This window comes from Typopeltis vanoorti, chromosome 23 (assembly GCF_054136105.1).
Source record: "Typopeltis vanoorti isolate ZY-2024b chromosome 23, IOZ_Tvanoo_1.0, whole genome shotgun sequence".
Lineage (NCBI taxonomy): Eukaryota > Metazoa > Arthropoda > Arachnida > Uropygi > Thelyphonidae > Typopeltis > Typopeltis vanoorti.
In genome coordinates, this window is record NC_143571.1 from 25,738,570 (window position 1) to 25,763,160 (window position 24,591).

Genomic DNA, 24,591 nt, shown 5'->3' on the forward strand with positions numbered 1-24,591 from the left:
GGCAAGTGTATCATTGGGCAGGCGCGTGACTAAGGTGTCTAGGAAGGGTAAACAATTGTTCTTTTCCTTTTCCATAGTAAACTGGATTCTTGGATGTAGGCTATTGAGATGACCGAGGAAGGAGTCTAACGTGTCTGGGCCATGAGGCCAAATGGAGAACACATCATCTTCATATCTTAGCCAGACAGAAGGTTTGAGTGGGGCTGAGTCTATGGCTCGTTTTTCGAAATCTTCCATATAGAAATTGGCAAGGGGGGGTGAGAGGGGGGGAAACCCATGGCGGTTCCTTCTATCTGCTTGTAGATTTTGTTATTCCAAGAGAAATACCCAGAGTTGATGGCAAAGGAAAAGAGATATAAGATGTCAGAGGGGAAAACGTTTTCTAAGAGAGATAAAGTGTCAGTTAAGGGAATATTGGTAAACAAAGAGGAGATATCAAAGTTTACCAATATGTCTGTATTGTTCAAGGTTAAATTTTCTGTGAGGGCTTTAAAGTGGGTCGAGTTTTTTATATAGGAAGCTGAATTTCCGGTGAGGGGGGACAGAGAGTTGGCCAGCTGTTTAGACAGTCTGTAACAAGGTGCACTGGTGGCATCTACTATAGGTCTGAGTGGGGAACTCAGAGTATAATAAAAATATTATTGGAGATAAATAATTTAATTTGTTGCATTAATTTTTGTTACTAAAATGGCCCTTTGTAATAAGCACTCTTTTTTTTTTTTTTTTAAATGATTTTGTTTAGAAAGTTATTTTTCACTAAATAAAAAAAAAATCTATTTTGTCTCGTCTGCAGCTACTCACCATCTGGCAAAATCTATATTTGCCACAGGAGAGTGGGCAAGTGGATTTGTTGGGTCCTGTGTGTGTGTGTGTGTGTGTGTATATATATATATATATATATATATATTTAGGTGTTAAAAAAATATATACATATATATATTTTTAACACCTAAAGTTTGGAAACGCTATTTAGATGATGTCTTCATTATTTGGAGCCATGGATATGATTCCCTTATGGTTTTCCTCAAACATCTCAATAGCCGACATCAAAGTAATAAGTTTACTGCCGAGCTGGAAACGGATAATTCCCTGCCTTTTCTTGATGTCAAACTGATATGCTCTTCTGGTAAACTCAAAATATCGATATATAGAAAGCCCACACATACCAACAGATATCTGCATAGTCAGTCCCATCACTTCCTCCTCATAAGCTTGGAATAATTTCCACCTTGGGACATAGAGCCCATTCTCTTCTGGATGACCCAAATGAACTTCTTACAGAAATAAATCATCTCAAAATTTCTTTAAAAGTTAATGGATATTCCAAGAGAATCATTGAAAGATTCCTTCTTCATTCTCCTAGACATCGCTCAGAAGAAACAAATAGATTCAAATGCAATATATCTATTCCTTACATAAGTACAGTTTCACATAAATTAGAAAAAGTTCTAAGAAAATACAATATCAGAACTTTGTTCACTCCACTTCCAAAAATCCGTTTCTTAATAAGCCACCCAAAACCTTGTCATCATCATCTTAATTACCCTGGTGTATATAAAATATTGTGTGATTGTGATATTCCTTATTTTGGGCAGACAGACAAATCTGTCGAATTGCATATGGAAGAACACATGAGGGACATTACTTACAAGAGACAGCAAGCCAGTGCATTATCAAGTCATATCCTTTTCTTGGCTAATCCTAATGATGAAAGCCAAAGTCACACAGTCTGCTGGGAAAAATCTACAAACATCTTCCATTGCAATGATGAACTAGAGAGAAAAATCATGGAATCTAGGGAAATCATCTTCAATCCTGTTCATCTAAATAATAACTTGAGTTACAACCTCCGAGATAGTCATTCAGCTGTAATCATGTACTGGCATTCACGAGATGCTACTAGCAAGCACTTTCCCAACAATACAACAAACGAAAGAACAGCTTTAAATACAACCACAACGTTTTAATGTCAGTTATGTATAGAGACTCTCTATGTTGTTTATAGTTTATTTAAGCTTCAGTGTTTTAGTGTTTTTTCTTTTTTCTTTCTTTTATAATGTCACCTGATGAAGGCTATTACAAGCCAAAACTAGTCGTGTTTTAATATTAAAACATATTTAATTAAATTTCGGTTTTAGTCATTCAATTCTTTTTAAAAAAAAAAAAAAAATATATATATATATATATATATATATACAGGACCCAACAAATCCATTTATACATATATATATATATATATATATATATGTTGTTGAAATTAGGATTTACTCGGGATGTATACATTTATAAAACAAAATTTAAACCGTGTTATTTTATATCTTATGTTTTTATTTCTCACCTGAAGAAGTCGGAGCACCGATGAAACTAGTTGTGATGTATTAAAGGTTTTTGTCATACTTTCTCGGGTTCTAGTCAGTTAAATTTTGTTTTATAAATATATAAATATATATATATATATATATATATATAAACATACCTGCATATACACATATATAATATTATTACAGTTTTAGAATAGTATACCAAGTGATAAAACTAAATAATGTTATAGATTTCAAAATGAAAATTGCCAAGTAAAAACTTTACTGAAATATATACACATTACCTCATCTGAAGGACAGGAACATGAAGATAGAAACAAATCTGCATCTAAGCAAAATCTCTTTGACCACACTGAAGTAGGTTGATGGTCTGTCTAGAAATAATAAAAATAAACTGTACTGCATGTAAAGTACTTTAATTAAATGTACATAAAACTTGAACTAAAACCTGTAAACTTTCCATATGTAATTTCAGCCAAATATCCCCAGTAACATTAAATATTTACCTTTGAAGTCGATAAATATTTATGTTACTAGTAAACATCCTTTCAGTAATCACATATGAAAATATAAATTAATTAACACTTTGGGATATTACTGAATTGGGGTGTATGCTCTGCAAATAGAGAATATCCTATCACCAATGAATCAGTAAGTCACTATCTGACTGAAGAAAATGATTCTTGGAAAATTAACATCCAAATAAAAAAGATTTCTTAAAAATGAATACTTAAACATAACATAACCCTTGCAAAATAAATTTTGTATTGCTAACCAATTCTTGTTAGGGCAATGCTGGTGATGTACCTGCTAATGTGGGAAGACAGCAGTGATGAGTAAGTAAGAAAAGACATTATTGTATTTATTTTGTGGAATATTATTATTTAAAGTTTGCACCATTCAAATAGACAATTTTTTGTATAATTGTCTATTCGAATGGTGCAAGTTTAGTTACTAAACTTGGTACTTGTTTAGTAACTAAATACTAAACAAGTACCAAGTTAGGATTTTACAATTTCAGTATTGTTTCCACGTGTGGCAATTATTCAGTATGGCAAACACCAATTTCAGTAATAACAGCCCCAGCCTCCCCCATTTAAAGACTAGGTTATTTGTAACTTCGTTGAAATTTGTTTATTAACTTGTTATGCACATGGTATATATGCATCCCGTTATTTAAGAATGTGAAAGGTGCAAGACAGGAATGTGTATGTGTGCATGAAATGCAGGCAGTGATAGATAATGCTATGGAAATGGGTGATTATCAGTTTGTGAATGCAGTATTGTGTTGGAGGATGCTGAAGACCTATATATAGATTTAGCCTTGAGTAGTTTAGCAAACAGAGATGGTTTATCTGATAGCCATGATTGTGTGTGTGTGTGTCAATGGTAATTGAAAGCAGAATGTGTGGGGAGAGAAAGAGAACTGCAGAGAAAGAAGAATATGGAAGATATAAAGACTGAGTTGAGAAGGGTGAATGAAGATCTTGAGAGGATAGAGAGGTTGGCTAGTGTGAGAGGAACAGAGCAGGTGTAAGTGAACAGCATCAGAGATCAAGAAAGAGAGGAAGGGATCGAATGGGAGAGACGGCAGAAGAGAGGAAAGTGCTGAAAGATGAGAAAGTGTGGAAGCAAGGGATAGAGAGGTGAGAGGGAGGAGGGAGAGAAGGAGAAAGAGAGAGAGAGATTGCAAGCTGTAAGAGTCATGGATGCGAGATGGGATGACAGAAAGATGACTGAATCTATTCGGAATGTCATGTATGGAGATTCAATGATTCAGGGTGCCAGAGAAGTGCCTTGCCTGGTGGAATAATAAAGAGTGTGGCAATGGCAGTGAAGAGGGTGAAAGTGTGGAGGAGATAACAGTAATGGTTGGGACGAATGACCTAAAAGATAGCATGAAATCATGTAGCACAAGATCTGAGGTTGATGTTAAATATAATGGAGTAAAAATGCGTCTGAGAAAAGATAGTGAGCATGTTGCCCTCGTATGATAATGCAGAGTGGAGGAGGAGGGCAGTAATGACACATGAGATGACAGTGAGAATGTGCAGGTAAAGGGGTCTAGAATATGTGGATGCGTGGAGTACATTTGAGGATAGAAGGGAGCTGTATGCAAGAGACAGATGGCATTTGAATGCGGAAGGGTGCAGGCATTTGGAGAGACTGTGTTGTTTTCTGGGCAAGTAAGTGTGTCAGGACAGGAAAACTAGAACTGCACAGGCAGAATATTGCAGGGATGACCTCATGTGGGGATAGTGGCTTGAGAAATAAGGGGATATACACTATATCACAGAGCCAGGTGGATTATGAGAGAAGAAACAATGGCTATAAGAAGGCTAGCAATAGCAATACACATGTTTTTTGCGTATTGCTATTGAATTTTAGGAAGCTATTGAAGAGGAGCATTAGGAATAAAGGGAATGCATTTGTGGTATTGATTGATTCAGTCTCTCCAAAGGTTGTTGATATCAGTGAAACATGGTTAACTGAGGAGGATGTTCTAACAGGGATAGAAATCAAAGGGTACAGCATATTTTGGCAGGATAGGGAAGGTAAATGTGGTGTTGTTGAAGTTTGTCTTATGTCATGATAAGAGATGAATTGTGTACTGTCAGGGTGGAAAATCTCAGTGGAAATAATACTAATGACTTTGAGAGCATATGGTGTGAAATGGATGTCTAGAGGACAGTGAGATGTTGGTACAGACCAGGGAATATAGATAGTGATGAGCAGGAAATGTTTAGACAAATTAGATTTGCAAGCACAAAGTGAACGATCATTATGGGGGCTTTAACTATTAAACTGGGCAGAGAAGACAGCATGCAGTAATAAGAAAACTGGATTTTTGGATTTCTTGGAGGGACAACTGTCTTAGGCAGCATGTAGTAGAGGGAACATGAGAATTGAGAGTTCTAGATTTGGTCACAGCATCAGAGGATCTAATTGTGACTGAGATGGCATACTTACCTCCCATTGGTGAGGGTGACCATGTAGTCCTGACCTGGAGGATGAATAGGCAGGGGGGAGGTATCAAAACAGAAAGAAGTTATGGATGAAAGAATTTAAAGGAAGAGTGATCGTTAGTGCATGGGAGATACTTATGAAAAAAATTGTTTATAGCAATGACAGACTGCATACCTCAAAAGAAGGAGTTAAAGCAATTTGGAGTCAAAAGGAATAAAAGGGGAATTGCAGAAGAAAAAGATATTATGGAAATCATATAAGAGTGAGGTGGAGAGCAGTTGTATGAGGAATATAAGGCTCAAACTAGGAAAGTGACTAGTAATGTAAGGAGAGAAAAATTAGAATATGAGAGGAGACTAGCAATCCAAGGAATTTTTTCGCTAAGTGGCAAGTAGGAGAAAAATGATAGTGGACAGATCATCTTACATGATGGACATGGGAATCGGGTGATCCAAGCAGATGAAATAGTTGAGCTATTTAATGATCACCTTATGAGAGTAGTCCATCCTGGTACTATAGGCTTTATTCTTAGAATGATAAGGAGTGGTGAAGTGTTAAAAGTGAATGAGGAGGAGGATGTATTCTTTCCCCTTTCCCCATGGAAGGAAGATAGTACCATTGCATAAGGGGTGGCAAAATGGACGTATCAAACTATATGCCTGTTTGTATTTCTTCTGTAGTTGTTAAGATTTTCAAGAAATTGGTAAGAACTGACTTACAGAAGTGGGCAGACGAGGGTAATATTGTTTATGCAGGCCAGCATCAATTTGTTAAAAGGTGCTCTTTAGTAATCTGGTTATCTGTTACAATAAAGTAACAAGAGCAGTGGATGAAGGTAAGGCATACATGTTCATTTTTTTGGATTTTTCCAAAGCATTTGACAGGATGCTACATGACAAGTTAATTTTTAAGTTGCATCATATGGGTTTGGATATCAGGTTAGGAGACTGGATTGGTGATTAGCTTTCTGAGTTCCACAGGGTTCAGTCCTGGGACCATTGCTGTTCAATCTTTACGTCAATGATATTTTCACAGGACCACAGGGATATGTTCAGTTGTTTGCAGATGTTGAAAGTTTATTTTTCACTTGGTTAGACTATAATAATTTAGTTTAATCCTTTATCCAAGTGTGAGCAAACAAAGTTTGCACCTGAAAATATCTTCAGGACTGAGGTAAGGTAGTACAACACCAGGCAACTCGTAGCAAAGGTGGACCAAGCTAACATCACTCCTATCTCAGTATCTCCCATAATGCAAAACACATCTCCTTGCGGATATGTATAATGTTAGGCATTAAGGGAAGGGCCACTACCCAGACCGGTTTCGACCTTTATTGAGGTCTCGTCAGTGGAAGCCAGGCCCAGAAATGGAGATACCAAGGAAGAAGCAATGAAGAGGTCATCTTTACCTATAGGAGTTGCCAAAAGGTGTGCCACCTTATTATTAAATTACTCTGGATTTAGAGAAAGATGTTGAAAGTTTATTTTTCACTTGGTTAGACTATAATAAATTTAGTTTAATCCTTTATCCAAGTGTGAGCAAACAAAGTTTGCGCCTGAAAATATCTTCAGGACTGAGGTAAGGTAGTACAACACCAGGCAACTCATAGCAAAGGTGGACCAAGCTAACATCACTCCTATCTCAGTATCTCCCATAATGAAAAACACATCTCCTTGCGGATATGTATAATGTTAGGCATTAAGGGAAGGGCCACTACCCAGACTAGTTTCAACCTTTATTGAGGTCAGTGGGAGCCAGACCCAGTGGGATCTCAGTGGGAGCCAGACCCAGGCGGAGATACCAAGGCAGAAGCATTAACAAGGTCATCTCCTCCTATAGGAGGAGATGACCTTGCTAATGCTTTCAACATCTTTCTCTAAATCCAGAGTAATTTAATAATAAGGTGGCACACCTTTTGGCAACTCCTATAGGTAAAGATGACCTCTTCATTGCTTCTTCCTTGGTATCTCCATTTCTGGGCCTGGCTTCCACTGACGAGACCTCAATAAAGGTCGAAACCGGTTTGGGTAGTGGCCCTTCCCTTAATGCCTAACATTATAAATATCCGCAAGGAGATGTGTTTTGCATTATGGGAGATACTGAGATAGGAGTGATGTTAGCTTGGTCCACCTTTGCTACGAGTTGCCTGGTGTTGTACTACCTTACCTCCGTCCTGAAGATATTTTCAGGCGCAAACTTTGTTTGCTCACACTTGGATAAAGGATTAAACTAAATTTATTATAGTTTGCAGATGGTGTGAAGCTTGGGAGGATTATTAGTAAGAGTCCTCATGTTTTGGCTCTCCAAGAGGATTTGAATAATCTGGAAGGCTGGGTAGAAGCTTGGCGATGTCCATTTAATGCACCTAATGTAAGGTTTTAAAATTTGGGATCCACAGAAGGAATGCTTCATACTCACTTGATGGAATTATAATGGAAAAAGTTGAGAAAGGAAGGGATTTTGGAGTGATTGTGGATAGAGATTTAAAGTTCTGGTAACATTGCAAAGGTTGAAGACATCTCAGATAACTGCAGCCATGTTGAGGAGAACACTAACCACAAGAGATAAAACAGTGCTAGTTGCATTGTATAAAGTTTTGATCAGACCACTATTGGATTTCTGTGCTCAGATCTAGTCACTGGGATTTGAAGGGCATGAAGTAAACTTGAAGAGAGTGCAGGGACAGACAACAAAAATGATGTCAGGACTGTACAATGTTAATTATGAGACTAGAGTAAGGGCATGAAGATTACAGCATTTGGTGGATAAAAGACAGAGGGGGAATATGATCAAGACATTAAAGCTGTTGAAGGGTCATTATCGTATTAACACTGAAGAGATTTTTCATATGGTAGAATGAGGAAAAGGAACAATGACAAGAGGCAAGTAAAAGGAGAGGCTAATGTGATGCCTTTACAACTTGTGTAATGTGACCTCTGAACTTCAGATCCTTGTGCCTAAGAAGTGGGCACTTCTTAGGCACTCTTTCTATTTCGAGACTCTCAAATAGAACTCTCACCACTCCAAGGTCTCTTATCTCCTCAACTTCCTCCTCTTATCCCTATCAAGTGTATGCTTTGCATCTGGTTGGCCGAGTGGCTAGTGTATCCGCTCTCCAGCCAAAAGGCCGTGGGTTTGAATCCTGCCGTGGGCATGGATGTTGTGATTGTCCTTGAAAGTACTAGTGGTGGTATTCGGCGATAGATGGCATTGGTGTTAGATGATAAAGGTTGGTGGAGTAGTGAGACGAAGATTTGTAGAGTAGATGCCCTCCCCTCGATGAGTCTTTGGACTCCCTGGAGGTGTGATGTAATAATAATCTCATTGATGCCTACCAAATTGCAGAACTTTAAACTTGGCAACAGTGAATTGACAGAATCATACTGTTAACCACTCATATAATCTATTCAAGTTCTCCTGTAAGACCACAACATCTGCTTGATTCCTCATCACTATTTCCAGCAGTTTTGCATCATCTGCAAATAGTTGTATATCACCAGCTAAAATGATCCCAATATCATTAATATACAAATTAAATTACAATGGTTCTCCAAACTGACCCCTGCAGTACACTACTAGTGACTTTGCTCTTTCAAGATAGTAACCCCCCCAACATAACACATCCTGCTGATGCCTATTCAATAACCATTCACCTGTCCGACTCACTAGTCTATCATCCAATCCCGTCTGCTTCAGTTTAGTGACTAACCTGTGGTGCAACAAGCCTTTGAGAGAATACTACACAACAAAGTGATAAACTTCTGTTGGAACTGTGCCAAATGGGAATGTATAGTCAGCTGGTAGTCTAGTTACAAGACCAGTTGGCTTATAGCAGCCAGTGAGTTTTGTATAGGAATGTACAAAGGATAACAAGTATAGTATGACAGGGTTCTATTCTGGAATCATTGATATTTAAATTATGTCACAGATATAGAAAGTTTGAAATGAGATATTCAGTTTATTTGCTAATAAGTTCTAAATTACAGAGAACAATGTTAGATGAGATGTTGCTATAAAATGATTTGAATATGATGATGCATTGTGCTAAAGAATGAGGTTATCACTTCACTGTTGCTAAGTGTAAATAGGGATCTCTTGGGGGGGGGGCTTGGTGAAGCAGTCTTTACAACTTTACAAAAGTTGTAAAGGTTACAACTGGTTTAGGACAGAAAATTGTTGCTATTATGTAAAGGACTCTGACAAATAAGAACATGGAAATGATAGTTCCACTGTATAAGATGCTAATCAGTAAACATTTAGATTTCTGTGCATCCCATGTGATCACTTGGATATTTGAGGATAAGGAAACAAGTGACAGAATATCTCAAAACCTGGAAAGTATTAGGATAGAGTTTGGTAGATGGAAAGAGAAAACTGGACTAAGACTCAGGCATATAAGTTGGTGAGAGGAACCTAAAAGATAGAAATAGGAGAATTGTTGCACGGGAAAATAGGTGGGAAAACATGCAGAGAATGAGAGGCCATTCCTGGAAACTATGTGATTAAGGTCATGTGCTCAAAGAAGTGAAAATGAGATTTTCTGTATGGTAGTGAATGAATGAAATGCATGTCCAGAGTAGGCAGTGAATGCTCCAATGATCAATGTTTTCAAGGAAAGGAATAATGATATGCCATTGTGGTATTCTGAGTGTTTGACCTTCCATAATGAGTCATATATCTTATGCAGAGCTGGAAAATAACACTAACACTAAATAATACTAATTCTAATAGCCTTATTAACATCTACGCACTCAAGTTCTTATATTTCTGATTCTTTCACTTCTACTCACTCTAGCATTCACTTCCCTTATTTGTTTTGAATAGCATTATTCATCTAGAATGGTATATGTAGCATATATCTGGCAGCATGGCATACTCACACTAACTGGAATGAGTCAAACATCAGTCACTGAGAGGGCTGCAGCAAGATAAGTATTGATAAGGGAAGATTTGAATGGGGATATACACGTTTGCAGATGATGAAAAGTTGGGATAAACTATGATAAATAGAGCAGATGTTATGGCCTTACAAGAAGAATTGAATAGACTGAGTGAATGAGCACAGGGGATGGGATGCCAGTTCGACATAAGGTTGGACATGGGACATGGAATTTACTCTTGGTGGGGATATATTGTTGGAAGTGGAGAATATAAGAGATTTTATGGCGATGGTGGATAGGATCTGAAATTTAGAGAAAATATTGCCAAAATTGTGAAGACAATACAACAAATTCCAGGAAGGATGCAGAGGATGCTGATTTCTAGAAGTAAGGATATTATATAAGGCTCTGATTAGGCCACAAATTGACCACTGTGCACAGATTTGGTCAACTGGTTTTCAAAACAATGAAGAGATGATGGAGAGGAGATTGATCAAAATAGTTTCTCTCCTCTGGAATGTTGAATATGAAGAACTGTTGAAATGATGCAATTTGCAGAGTCTAGTGGATAGGATGAAGAGAGGTGATATCATAAAGATGCACAAGTTAGGAAGAGATTGATATAGGATTAATGTTGAAGAGGTTTTTAATAAAATGGTGGGAGATGGGGGAGAACAAGAAGGCATCCCTGGAAGCTATATAACGAGGTTGTGAGCAAGGGAGTGAAAATTAGGTTTTATGCATGGAGAGTTGTGAATAATTGGAAGGCATTGCCTGAGAGCTTGGTATCTGCAGAGAATTTGATTGTTTTTAAGGCATGGTATGATGAGCTCTGTGTGTATGACAAAAGGGACCTCCAAGATCAGTCTGTGACTCCATGGGATCTTAGGATAATAATAACTTCATTTAGTGAACAAGGGATTTCAATGTTTATCCATTTCACTCTTACTCTATTAACTTAGTTAGCCCTTGCTATGCAGTAATACATTGTTTGTGTCAGATACTGCCATATGAATTTCCATGCACTGTCAACATCTATTCTGAGCAGTTCATCTACCCAAATGGGTCCTCCGCATCATTGATATTATCCGAAGTGATGTCTTCACTTGTGCAATGTGGACCCTGAATTTCAGGTCCCTGAACATCATCACTCCAAGATCTCTCATTTCCTCTACCTCCATTAAAGTTTCCCCATCAAGTGTGTACTTTACATCCCATTATTGCTTACCAAATTTCAAAACATTACACTTTGCAACAATGAACTCATAGTTCCACTTACCTATCCATTCATGCACTTTTATTCAAGTCCTCCTGCAAGGTCATAACATCTGCTTGACTCTAAATTGCTCTCTCCAATATTGCATCATCTGTAAACAGCTGTATATCACTAATTAAACCCATTCCAATATCATTAATATACAAAGTGAACAATAATAGTCCCAAAACTGACCCCTACCCCTCTGTATTCCACTAATGAACTTCCTCTTACAGGATACTGTACCCCCATATACAACTTTCTGACAGCCATTCACTGACCCAACTTAGAAGTCTGTTATCCTATCCCATCTGTTTCAATTTATTTAATAGTTTGTCACATGGGAGTCTATCAAAAGCTTTGCAACATCCAAATACACCATTGTATATGAATCTCCCCTGTCCAAGGTATTTTCCCCCTTGCTTTAGTACTTTAGTAAGTTGGTAACAGATGATCTCCCCTAAACAAACCCATGCTGATAACCACAAAGAATATTGCTGTTTTCAACCTAATTCTGTATCCTACTTCTCACCAATATCTCTAGTAACTTCACCTCAACTCCAGATATATAGACTGGAGTTGAGGTGAAGCAAATTAACTTCAAATTAAAGCACCTTTAATTTGAAGTCACAGCCTTATAACCACCTTTATGCAGTGGAACAATTTTACCTTCTTTCCACTCTATTGAAACCTGTGCTATTGTAAGACTCTTATTAAACAAGCATGCCAACTCTATTGCCAATTCCCTGGAACTTTCCTTAAGACACATGGTGATATGTTATCAAAGTCTATCGCCTTATTGACATCAAGCTTATTTATTTTCACACAACTCGGCCTGGTTGGGTGAGTGGTCAGCGTATCCACTCTCCAGCCAAAGGTTGCGGGTTCAAATCCCATGAATTTGAATGTTTGTGATTGTCTGTGAAAAATACTAGTAATGGTATTGGTGGATGGTAGATGCCATTGTTGTGGTCGATGGATTGAGTGATGGAGATGGAGAGCTGTAGAGTGGGTACCCTCCCTTGACGAGTCTTTGGACTCCCTGGAGGTGTCAATAATAATAATAACTCCCACTCACTCACATAAGCAATTCTCTCCTATGTCCTCTACACTTAATTTTCTCATGATTCCACCCTGCTCAGGATGAAACACCCTTATAAATTGATCACTGAATATCTCAACAATGTCTTCAGCAGCAGTTACCATTCTAATGCTTTCATCCATTAACCTCATCTTACCATGATCATTCTTCCTTCTACTTGTTACATATCTAAAAAACTCTCTTGTGTTTTCGTTCACCTGATTTGCTAATTTCTGCTCGTACTGCACTTTTGTTTTCCTTACTAACTGAGACACTCACCTGGCTTGTTCTTTATACTCTTCACGAAACTGATTATTACCATTATTCATCCTTGTACTGTCACCAGAATAAATTTTTCTTCAAGATTTCATGCTTAATTAAGCCCTCACTCATCCATTTTACACCTACCTTACTCAGCTTTTTGGCCTTCGGAATTGATGCTGTTTATATATTTCTTTGTCACTTTCAAGCGGCAATTATTTTCTTACCAGTCAATTCCAAATTCCATGCTATAGCTCCAAGCCATCTCCTAAGTATGTCTTAATCACCAGCCTCGTAATTCCACATAAATCCTTTCCTCACAGAAGTCTGCACACTTCATGATCACTCTCACTAACTATAGGAAAGTGTGAAACCCCACTCACAATTATATTCTCTCATGATATGATCAGATCTAAAATTCTCAATCTTCACGTGCCCTCCTTTACATGCTGCTTGAATAGTTATCTTTCAAGAACTCAAGAAATTCATTTTTCTTATTTCCAAATGCTATTTCCTCATTCCAATCTATACCGCCATAATTAAAATCTCCCATAATAATTACCCTTTTTTGTTCACTAATCCTAATTGTTTATATATTTCTTCATCACCACTCTCCACATTCCATGGCCTATGGCCTATAACATCCAACTAAATACAGGGTGTTCGGGATAAATTTGACATATTTATAATTAATTATATTTTTCCGTAAGTTACATGTATTAACACACACTTCTCTTCATTTAAAAGTTTGGACCCTTCTTCATTCATATACAAGATGTCAGAAAGGATGGATAGCTGGAACCCACCTGAATCATGGAAGAGAATAACTTGTATCATGATGATTCGTGCCCGCCATCAAAATAAGGATATTACGACTGCTGCCCAATGCTCCCTGAATACAGTAAAAACAATCAGGCATGAACTAGAGACTTGCAATGGTGACTACGAGGATGTAGCAAGAAGAAAGATCCCTAGCAGACGATCTGATTGCGTTCGTACAGCAGAATTCCTCGCAAATCTGCAGGAACAGGTGTTGAAGAACCCTGGCATTGGAATTCGGGCTTTGTTCGTGGAGTTGCTAACTGTAGTCAAGCCCTGGATAACAAGGGTAGCCAATGGTAGGCCGTATGTATGGCAGCAGGATTCGGCCCCTTGCCACACCTCTGGGAAAAGTCAAAAATGGTTGTCTGAAAATTTCTACGACTTCACCAGTCCAAATGTTTGGCCTCCAAACTCCCCAGACCTTAACCCCATGGATTATTTTGTATGGGGCGCAGTTGAAAAAGACACCAATCGCACTTCCAGTAATACAAAAGCCCAGTTAATGGATAAAATTAAAACAGTTTTTGCGGCCCTTCCCAGGGAGACTGTAGCATCAGCTTGTTCGAGGTTCCGAAGCAGAATTGAAGCTGTGATCGATGCTAATGGTGGTTATTTTGAGTAAATCTTGTTGATAGTATTGTAATTAACTCTGCCTGTAATGTTTTTTTGTCAATTCATTAAATTTAATAGATACAAAGAAGATTTTCTTTTTCCTTACGAAACTGTCAAATTTATCCCGAACACCCTGTATGTCTTTCTATCAACTTCCATGTTACACAACACACACACACAGCCTCATAACACCAGTGCCCCTATTTCCCTCTTATCTACCTTATGTGAATTTAATCACGCTATCATCAGCAGCACTCCCCTCCCCTTCTGTACTTTCTATCATCATCATCATCATCAAATTCCTGCCATGTACCCTCAAGGGATGTACAGTATATGATAGTACTACATGAAAAATTTACATCATTACTAACTTCCTATCTACAATTTTCCTCCAAATCCATCTGTTACTTGTCAAGCCTCTAACATTATCAGATCTTATATTTCTATCATCTAAGGCATTTTGTACTGTATCAATCCATCTATATCTTGGTCTTTCTCTAGGTCGTTTTTCTGCCAACCTGGCTGAGAACACTTGTTTTGCTAATCTTTCCTCGTCCATTCTGTTTAAGTGACCATACCACATGAGATTAGCTCTGCTAATACATTCCTAGATGCTGACAATGTCAAGTTCTTTCCTAATATCCACATTTTTAATATGATATTACCATTGATGCCATCTGTTCATGTCTCTAATCTTTCTTAGGACTCTCATATCTGCAGTCTCGAGTTTTTGGGTGCTTTACTTCTGACCCAGCTCTCAGATCCATAAGTTAAAACTGGTTTGAACACTGTCTTGTATACAGCCAATTTATTGTTCCGACTAATTTCTCTCTTATTCCATATGAATTTATTCAATTGACTTCCTACTATCCCAGCTTTGTTGATTGAGTTGTCTATTTCTATATTTAATTTACCAGCTTCACTAAAAATTATGCCTAAGTAGCTGAAATATTTTACTTGTTCCACAGGTTCTCCATTCACAACACAGTTGACATTTTCAACGATTCTGCCTAATTTCATTGTCTTTGTCTTTTTATTGCTGACCTTCATACCATATCTCTTACAACAGTTATTCAATTTAGTCAGGGAATCTTGCAGACTTGTAGCAGATTTATTTAGAAGTATAACATTGTCTGCATGAAGCAAAGGGCTGACATTAACATCTCCAATTTTGATATCAGGTTTAATACCACTTTCCTTCATAATGTGATCCATATAGATAGTGAATAACAGAGGGGATAATATACATCCTTGTCTGACACCTGATTTAACATTAAACCATCTTCCTGTACTTCCTTCAATTCTAACTGCTGACTTACAACTCAAATAAAGACTAAGTATTGCTTGATATAATGCCCCATTGACACCATATAACTGTAGTGTATTGAATAGCTTCTCTCTTGGCACCTTGTCATATGCCTTTTCCAGATCTACAAAACTTAAATACAGATCTTTGTTATATTCCCATGATTTTTTGACTATTTGTTGTAAAGTGAAGATCTAATGCTGACAGCCTCTATTTGGCCTGAATCCAGCTTGTTCTTCACCAAGCTTTTCTTCCACACTTCTGTACTTTCTATCCATACAAAAATACTGCATCCTTCCATTTCTATTCTCATTACAATATCATCTTCGATTAACCGTGTTTCACTCATTCCAATGATTTTGGAGTGAATAAACTCAATCACTGAAACCATTTAATTCCCCTTATTTCTGATACTTCTGGCATTTGTAAACAAACACAGCAGTTCATTTTTAGGTATAAAACCAGTCCTACCCGAGACACTGGTTGAGTGCAATTTCCCCACCACACCTGCTCTTACCCATCTTACCCAATCACCTTTATCACCATTTACCAATATCACCACTTACCATATCAATTCAGACTCAACTTCCCCACCCACATCACAATATACTCCATCTCCACACACACACACACACATTCACTACTATTTTCAACATCTACTCTCCCTACACCATATCTAATTGTCCAATCAGGCTTCCCCTGTTTCTCATGATTTACTCACAATATACTCCATCTCCACACACACACACACACACACACACACACACACACACATTCACTACTATTTTCAACATCTACTCTCCCTACACCATATCTAATTGTCCAATCAGGCTTCCCCTGTTTCTCATGATTTGTGAGGGTAGGCATAAAAAGGTCTCAGCCTAACAATGAAAAATCGAATTTATAATTTCAAAATTATTTTTATTTTTCAAAATAATCTCACTTAAGACTAATACATTTATTTCAGCGATGCTCCAGCGCCATTATCCCATCCCTGTAGTGGTTCTCAGTAAGATCTGCAAAATACCCCTCTACAGATGCAATCACCTCTTGACATGAAGAAAAACACTGACCAGTGAGGAAGAGATTTAGTTTTGGGAAGAGATAGAAGTCAGAGGGAGCCAAATCTGGGAAATACAGTGGATGTTCCAACAATTCATAGTGCAGATTACTGAATTTTCCCATTGCCAAAACACGTTTGTGGGCAGGTGCATTGTCCTGATGAAAAATGATTTTTTATTTCTGCAAACCGGGTCCTTTCTCACGAATTTTTTCATCTTTCTTTCTAGTCTGGTTAAAAGATCAGAATAATATTCCCTGGTTATTGTTTTACCCTTTTCAATATAATTAATAAAGAAAATGCTTTTAGAATCCCAAAACACCGACTCCATGACCTTTCCTACTGATGGAACTGACTCTGTCATCTTTGGTGTGCTGAACAACTGGCTTCTGTCCACTGTTCTGACTGCTTTGGATTCTGGTGTGTAATGGTGAATCCAAGTTTCATCCATAGTAATAAATCGATGCACAAAATCTTTATTCTTGTTAAAATGCTCCAAGCACTGTTCAGAGATTTTAATGCGAGTGCATTTTTGATCTACTGTGAGCAAGCGCAGCACCCATCTTGCGCAAAGCTTTTTCATTTGCAATTCTTCATGCAAAATATATCCTACACGTTCTTTTGAAATACCTATAGTCTCAGCAATTTCACTCATTTTGACTCGCCGGTCATCCAATACCACATAGTGCACTTGATTAATGATTTCTGGTGTTGTTACACTTTTTGGACGTTCTTCACGTAGATCACCTTCAAGGCTGGTATGGCCATGTTTAAACTCGACAGCACATTTCTTAATTCTCTAAAACGAAGCAGAAGAGTGCCCATAAACTTTTATGAACTTCGAATGATTCTTTTGGTTAAACCTTCTTTTACAAAGAATTTTAATAATAGCACAATACTCAACTTTTGCTTCAAACAGCTGTATAAAACAAACTACTTGATAGAATGACTTGCAATTTCACATGCATGCTTACAGCAGATGTACCAACTTAGCCAAAAAAAATTGTGCCGATAGTTTTGCCATCTATGGTCGAGGCCGAGGAATTTTTAGACCATCCACATATGTTCGACTCATCTGCCACTGCATCTCTATTCTTATACTTCAAACTATCAATCTCTTAACTAAATGTCCTATCTCACTCTGCAAATTCCTGAATTTATTCCTCAATCTTACTAGTTATTTTCTAATATTATCACTCATTTTCATATCCTTCATACTAACTTCTTTAACAGTTTTTCCTCAAATCTTCTACTCTTTCACCATCTTTTGCATCTTCCTTTGGTCTTACTACTTTCTACTGTGCCATTTTCATGTTTGTCTTCTATTTGCTATTCACAACTTTTGGTATGCTAATATCACTCACAGTATTCATGCCACTTTTGACTGCTTCTTCCTTCAGATCACGCATCAACTTTTTCATACCATTATTAACACTCACTCGCTGCTCTTTTACAGTGTCTCTCTACATTATCTGATGAGCACTCATTCTTCTTCTTATATTCTTACTACTACTGCCATTACCCTCACTTGCCAATACATCAACTTTGCATGCTATTTCCTACCATTCACTTAAAAATCCATAACTTATCTACAAAATTCAACAAATTCAAGTAGCATGGCTCATGTTTCACAAAATGATTACAATCAAAATTTAACTTGTAAACAGAGGAAACAGTTGCCATCTTGCATTTGATGCTCATCAGTATACATTAATTTAAGAAAACTGAAAGAGGAAAGCCCACATACTATAAAAACTGCAGGTGCACAACATCTACAGCAACTCTCACATAAACACATAAAACTCCATAGTTAATCGGTCAAAAAAATTATATGAACCCATTGAAAACTCAAGATGTCAGATAATTTTTGTATTCTTGACAGATCTTTTGAAGATCTGCGTCTGTCAAAAGTGACTCATTATTGCTTATTTGTGAAAACTCAGGATTTGAGATATCTTTTGAAGATCTGTTTCTTTAAGAGATATGTATTATTATTACATGACACCTCTAAGGGATGCTTAAGGGTCAAAGCTATATAACTGAGAAAAGACCCATATAGCCTTTAAAGGAATGCGGAAAACTGACCAGAGCTTTTGACCTAATGTCCACTCCTCACCCTGTCATGGTCCACCCTGTTAGGTATCTACCTGAATACTCAATGAAAAAGAATGGGCAGGCAATTTGAGATTTAGTAGATCAAATTGTATTCTTATTGGCTTAAACCACAAATAAAATCATGGTACAACATGAGAGAATTTCATGTCGGCTGGGGTGTTGCTCAGATAAAAAGGTCCCTGTTGTTTTCACAAGGGAATCAGGGCAAACAGTCAAAAGTCAGTACTGGAACAAATCCTGAAACATTCTCTGACTCAGCATCACTAGAGTTCAAGTTCGGAACTATCAACATAGAAAGCCTGAATGGCAAAGAAATGGAGCTGGCTGGGGAATTGGATACGTACCAAATCAACATAATAGAGGCAACTAAAACAAAACAGACAAAAACTGGTGAGATCTTTCTAAGCAATAAATACAAAATGTTATATTCAGGCAACAACAATCAGAGAAAAGAAGCACTACTTATAGTATTCAACACTAAATATTAGGTTAATCTTATTGAATGGCAGGCAATATCAAGTAGACTTATGTGAGCAAATATCAGAATGGAAAACTGGACAACGAGACTTATTTGTGCCTATGGTCCCACAGAAGATTCATAGAAGTGGAGAAATTTTTTGAGGCTAGAGAAAGCAATTAACACAATGAAAAAAGAAAAGTTGGTCCTTGTTGGGATCTAAATAGCAGAGCATGAAATGATTGTCAGACATACAGAAAATTTGGAGAAAAGAGTAAAGCTAATAATAATGGCAAATACCTATTGGATTTCTGCTCAGGACATGGGCTAGTTATTACTAACACAATGTTCCAACATAAAAATATGCATACATTCACATGGAGAGAAGAGGCAAGGAATAAGAAAAGTCTAACTGACCATGTTATTGTTGATAGACAGAAGGACACTAGAGTGTACAAAGGATTTGAAATTGGATGTGATCACCATTTAGTCTTGAGCAAACTAAAATTGAATTTCATATGGAAAATAACATGTAAGAAAGATTTAAAGCAAATAAAAGTTGAGCAGCTCTCAGATGTGAACAGTAGACTAAAATATACAAACATTATTCAAGAAAAAATGAGAGTTCAAGAACAGGAACCAAACCTTGGAGATTCAATGGCAAGCCCTGAAGAAAACATTGATTGATTCAGCCAGAGAATCATGTGGTGAGGTTGTCTTTTCAAGGAGTGAAAAATTAGAACTCCATGGTGGATACAGGAAGTTAAAGAGGCAGTGAAGAAAAAGAAGAAAGCATATCAAAAGTTCCTGGTGAATAAGTCAGCTTGTGCTCTTAGAGAATACAGAATAAAATGTAAGAAAGCTAAATACTGTGTAAAACTAGCTAAACAAAAGTCATGGGAAGACTTGAGCACAAGAACATCTGATTCTGATTTTCCCTTTCAGCCGTTTCCGACCATAGGTGACTTTGTAGGCATTGTCCACAAAGTATTCCTGGTGATATTTTTACAGGTTAGTTCACCATTGCTTTCCCCAACCCACCAATTTTATTCAGGTTTGAGACCAGCATATGGCGAGGATGTATTCATGACTGTAATCCATATGTGTTCACAGGACTGGTTTGCCTGTTCTGGTGGATGAAAAACCTGCGTTTCCAGGTGAAAAACCCCTACCTCCTTATGAGACCAACTAAACTCACCTTTAGTCAAAAGAGTCAGATAGATAGAGACCAGGTTCCTCACAACACTGATTGGAATCGAACCCAGGTCTTTCTGACCAAAGGGCTTCATCTATACTGGCTGAGCTATGGAGGCTCTAGCAAGAACATAGAAAATAAATATCAAGAAAGTGGTAAGATATTCTGGAAGTTGTTGAAAAAGCTCAGAAATGGAGGAAAGAGTGCTGTAAAAGGAATTAGAGATGATAAAGGTGACATGAAAAATGTAGAAAAAAGATATCCTTGATGTATGGAGTAATTACTTCAAAAAATTGCTAAATGAAACAAGCAGTGACAGAGCAGTGGTAAAAAACACTCAAGAGTCATGCAATCAGGAATACATATCAATACTTGAAATAGGAAAGCTATCAAAAGCCTGAAATGTGGAAAGGCAGCAGAAAAAGGTGATATTATTTATTATTAATATTTCACCGCAATGGAGTCAGAGACTCATCATGGGAGGTGCAAACTATTGCACATAATGTTCATCCACAGTATTTAAACTGATTCAATGTGTCTACACTCACAATAAACTCAGCCAATGTATTCCATTCACAAACCACTCTCCATGCAAAGAACCTACTCCTCAATTCACACCATCCGTATAGAGTTTCCAGCAATGACCTCTTGCTTTACCCCCCCCTCCCTCTCACATTCTATGAAAACTTACATGTCGATGCGATAACCCTGACTAGCTTATGTGTCTCAATCATATCCCCTCCCCCTCCACTTCCTCCTATTCATGAGGCTCTGAAACTTACATTCTCTCTCAACCTCTCCTAATACATCACATTCCAAAGACCACTGACTACCTATGTGAATTTTCTCTGGACACTTTCCAGCATATCCTTATCACCATGAAAACCGGCAACCAAATCTCTGCATAATCGATGAGGCCTGATCTAGGCCTTATACAATGCCATCACAACCTCAGTATTTCTGCATGTCAGGGTCCACCACATCACTGCCATTATCCAATGTGATGTCTTCACAACTTGTGCAATGTAGTCCCTGAATTTCAGGTCCCTATCCACCATCACTCCAAGATCTCTCATCTCCTCTACTTCCTTTAAAGTTTCACCACCAAGTATATGCTCTGCATCCCATCGTTGCTTACCAAATCTCAAAACCTTACACTTTGCAACATTGAACTGATAGTTCCACTTACCTACCCATTCATGAAATTTATTCAAGTTCTCTTGTAAGGTATAATGTCCGATTGACGCTGCATTGCTCTCGCCAGTTTTGCATCACCTGCAAACAGCTGAATATCACTAGTCAAACCCAACCCAATATCATTAGCATACAAATTGAACAACAATGGCCCCAAAACTAACCCCTGTGGCACACCACTAGTGACCTTTCTCGTTCCGGATACTGCCCCCCCCCATGTACAACTTTCTAATAATTACCGACAGTCAGTCACTGATCCAACTCAGTATTCTGTTATCCTGTCCTATCTGTTTCAATTTCTTTAAGAGATTGTCATGTGACAGTCTATCAAAAGCCTTTGCAAAATCTAAGTACACCACTGTATATGCATCTTCCCCTGTCCAAAGTATTTGTCACCTTGTTATAGCACATAAGTTAGTGAAACATGATTTCCATTTAACATACTCATGCTAATAACTATAAAGAATATTGCTGTTATCAACCCATTTCTGTATCCTACCTCTCACCAATCACTCCAGTATCTTCACCACAACTCCTGATACAGTCTACCTTATAATTTGAAGCTACAGCCTTATCACCTCCTTTATGCAGCGGAACAATTTTACCCTCCTTCCACTCTCTTCGAACCAGTGATGTAAGACTCTTATTAAACAGGCATACTAATGCTACTGTCATTTCCCTAGAACATTCCCTTAAGATGCATTTATTTATTTATTTACACATATGGCTTTGTGAAACTGACAAGTGAAATGTACAATCACAATCTCCAGAAACAAATGATGAAAATCTTAACATGTAAAAGTTCATTACACAAAAGGCACGAACTGCATTCCAATTCTTCCTTTTTTTTAAAAAAAAAAGCAAAAGTAATGTGTTATAATCAAGTCAGGGAAAATTATCATCCTACTGCATCCTACAAATATGACAAGACTGCAAATTATCTTCAACACAAATGAAGCTGTATCCAAGGTTTTATTAGAGAGCAGTTGTGACTTTTGTGAAATCTTGATCCATTAGAGAAAACCCATTTCACTTTGCATCATCATCTTCTAGCACGAGGAGGAGTTCTGCTGATACTTCGATGAGAACTATGAGAATAACATCTTCATGGTAAATGGGACCTTAAATCTTCTATTATTTCCTCCATAACCACTGCCACCAACATACCAACTACAGGTCAATGTGCAGACTGGAAAGCCAATCCAATGCCTCATCCATCACCTTGTGGATGTCCAGTAGGCCATCAACGTGAAATTGGTGCCTTGGGCAATCGTTCACAATATGAGTAATCGTCTGAGCCATGGGTGGTTGCACAGCCCCCATGTATGTAGTAGGTAGCCACATCTGCCCTGGTTAGTTCTGATCCTGTTGATTGATGACAGAATCTTCCTAGGAAGAGCAAAACCAGGCTGCAGAGCACAGGGATCCTCTACCAGGCAGCTGTTTGTTGGGAGACTGTTGGACCAGTGTTCTCTTCATATATCAGATATTGATGGCAGTGCAGCTGAAGAGAGTTCATCCATGAACCAGAGAGGCTTTCTAGATTTGAGGTGTAGACTAGGTGGGTTTATGAGAGTCTGATGTAGGGGCAGGAGTGAGTTGCTCACTGCTTTATTAAATTCCTTAATCGAGGCTTGTCTTCTCCGTATGTTTGGTAGACAATGTTAGATAAGACAGGCAGCCAGGAGAGAGGGGTACTTCTCACTGTCCCACTAATTGTGCGCATGGTAGTTTAGCTGAGTGTCTATAATGTTAGTATGAGCACTTCTTTCCCAGACAGGGGCACAATATTCTGCTGCAGAGAATGTGAGGGCTAGTGCAGATGACCTTAGGACTTCTGCACCACAACCCCAGGTTGTTCCAGTGAGCCTTGAAATGATATTGTTTCTCGTTTTAATTTTGTTGGAGACAGGTTGGTGATGAGACTTTTATAGGTTAGGCTTCTGTCCAGGCTCACTCCAATATATTTCAGGTGGGGTTCGTTCTCTAACATTTTTCCGGGGTGTCGGTTCGCCTCTGCATTGTTCAGGTGAAATACTGTGGACATAGTTTTTGTTGGATTTGTTTTCAAGTACCACTGCTTTAAGTACTCTTCCAGGATGTTCAGGTCTGTGTTCAAGGTTGATTCCAGGTTGGCAAAGGAGGTAGATTGATGTAGGTTTGATGACATATCACTATGCATCTTAAGGAATTCTTTAATTCCTTAAGATGCATGGTGATATGTCATCAAATCCTATTTCCTTATTGAAATCAAGTTTATTTATTTCCTCAAATACCTCCTGTATAACTCACAATTAATCCATCCCCTCCTATGTCCTCTACATTTAATTTTCTCATGATTCCACCCTGATCAGAATGAGACACCCTTATAAAATGATCACTGAAGACCTCAAGAATGTCTTCTGCAGCAGAAGACATTGTTGAGATGCTCTGGAATATGTTTATCATATTGAAAAGAACAGTGTAAGAAAGATTTAAAAAGAATTAAAGCTGTGCAGCTTTTACAAGTAAATTGTAGACTTGACTATACAAACATTATTGAAGAAAAAATGAAACAAATTAAAAACAAGAACCAAACCTTGGAGTCTCAGTGGGAAACTGAAGAAGCCATTGATTGATTCAGCTAGGGATGTATGTAGGGAAGTTGTCTTCAAAGATAGAAAAATAACAACACCATAGGGGACACAAGAAGTTAAAGCAGCAGTCCTAGAAAAGAAGAAAGCATACCAAAAGTTCTTAGCAAATAAGTTGGCACATGTCCTAAAAGAAAGGTTGGTAGATTGGTAGAGCCTCTGCTACTAATGGCTCATCAAAAGTTAAGCAAGTTCGAGCACGGTTAGTAGTTGGAAGGAGACCAATCGTTCACTGCTGTTGGCACACTCTCCCTCGATGAGGCTTTGGATTCCCTGGAGGTGTCAAATAATAATAATACAGAGATAAATGTAAGAGAACTAAGCTGTGTGTAAAAGTAACTAAAGAAATATTATGGGAAGACTTTGGTAAGAATATAGAAAATAAAGATCAGGAAGATGGCAGAATGTTCTGGATGCTACTGAAGAAGCTCG

The 24,591-nt window shown here is 37.8% G+C and overlaps 1 protein-coding gene across 3 annotated transcripts in view; it reads right to left on the reverse strand.

Annotated features, from left to right (window-relative positions):
• Positions 1-24,591, reverse strand: part of LOC150093698 (kielin/chordin-like protein) — a 1,333,292-nt gene that overhangs the window by 921,147 nt on the left and 387,554 nt on the right. For all 3 annotated transcript variants that reach the window (XM_090412628.1, XM_090412627.1, XM_090412629.1), the window contains one exon: positions 2,606-2,695. In XM_090412628.1, the coding sequence (XP_090268754.1) occupies positions 2,606-2,695 (90 nt within the window). The remainder of the gene's footprint in view (positions 1-2,605; positions 2,696-24,591) is intronic.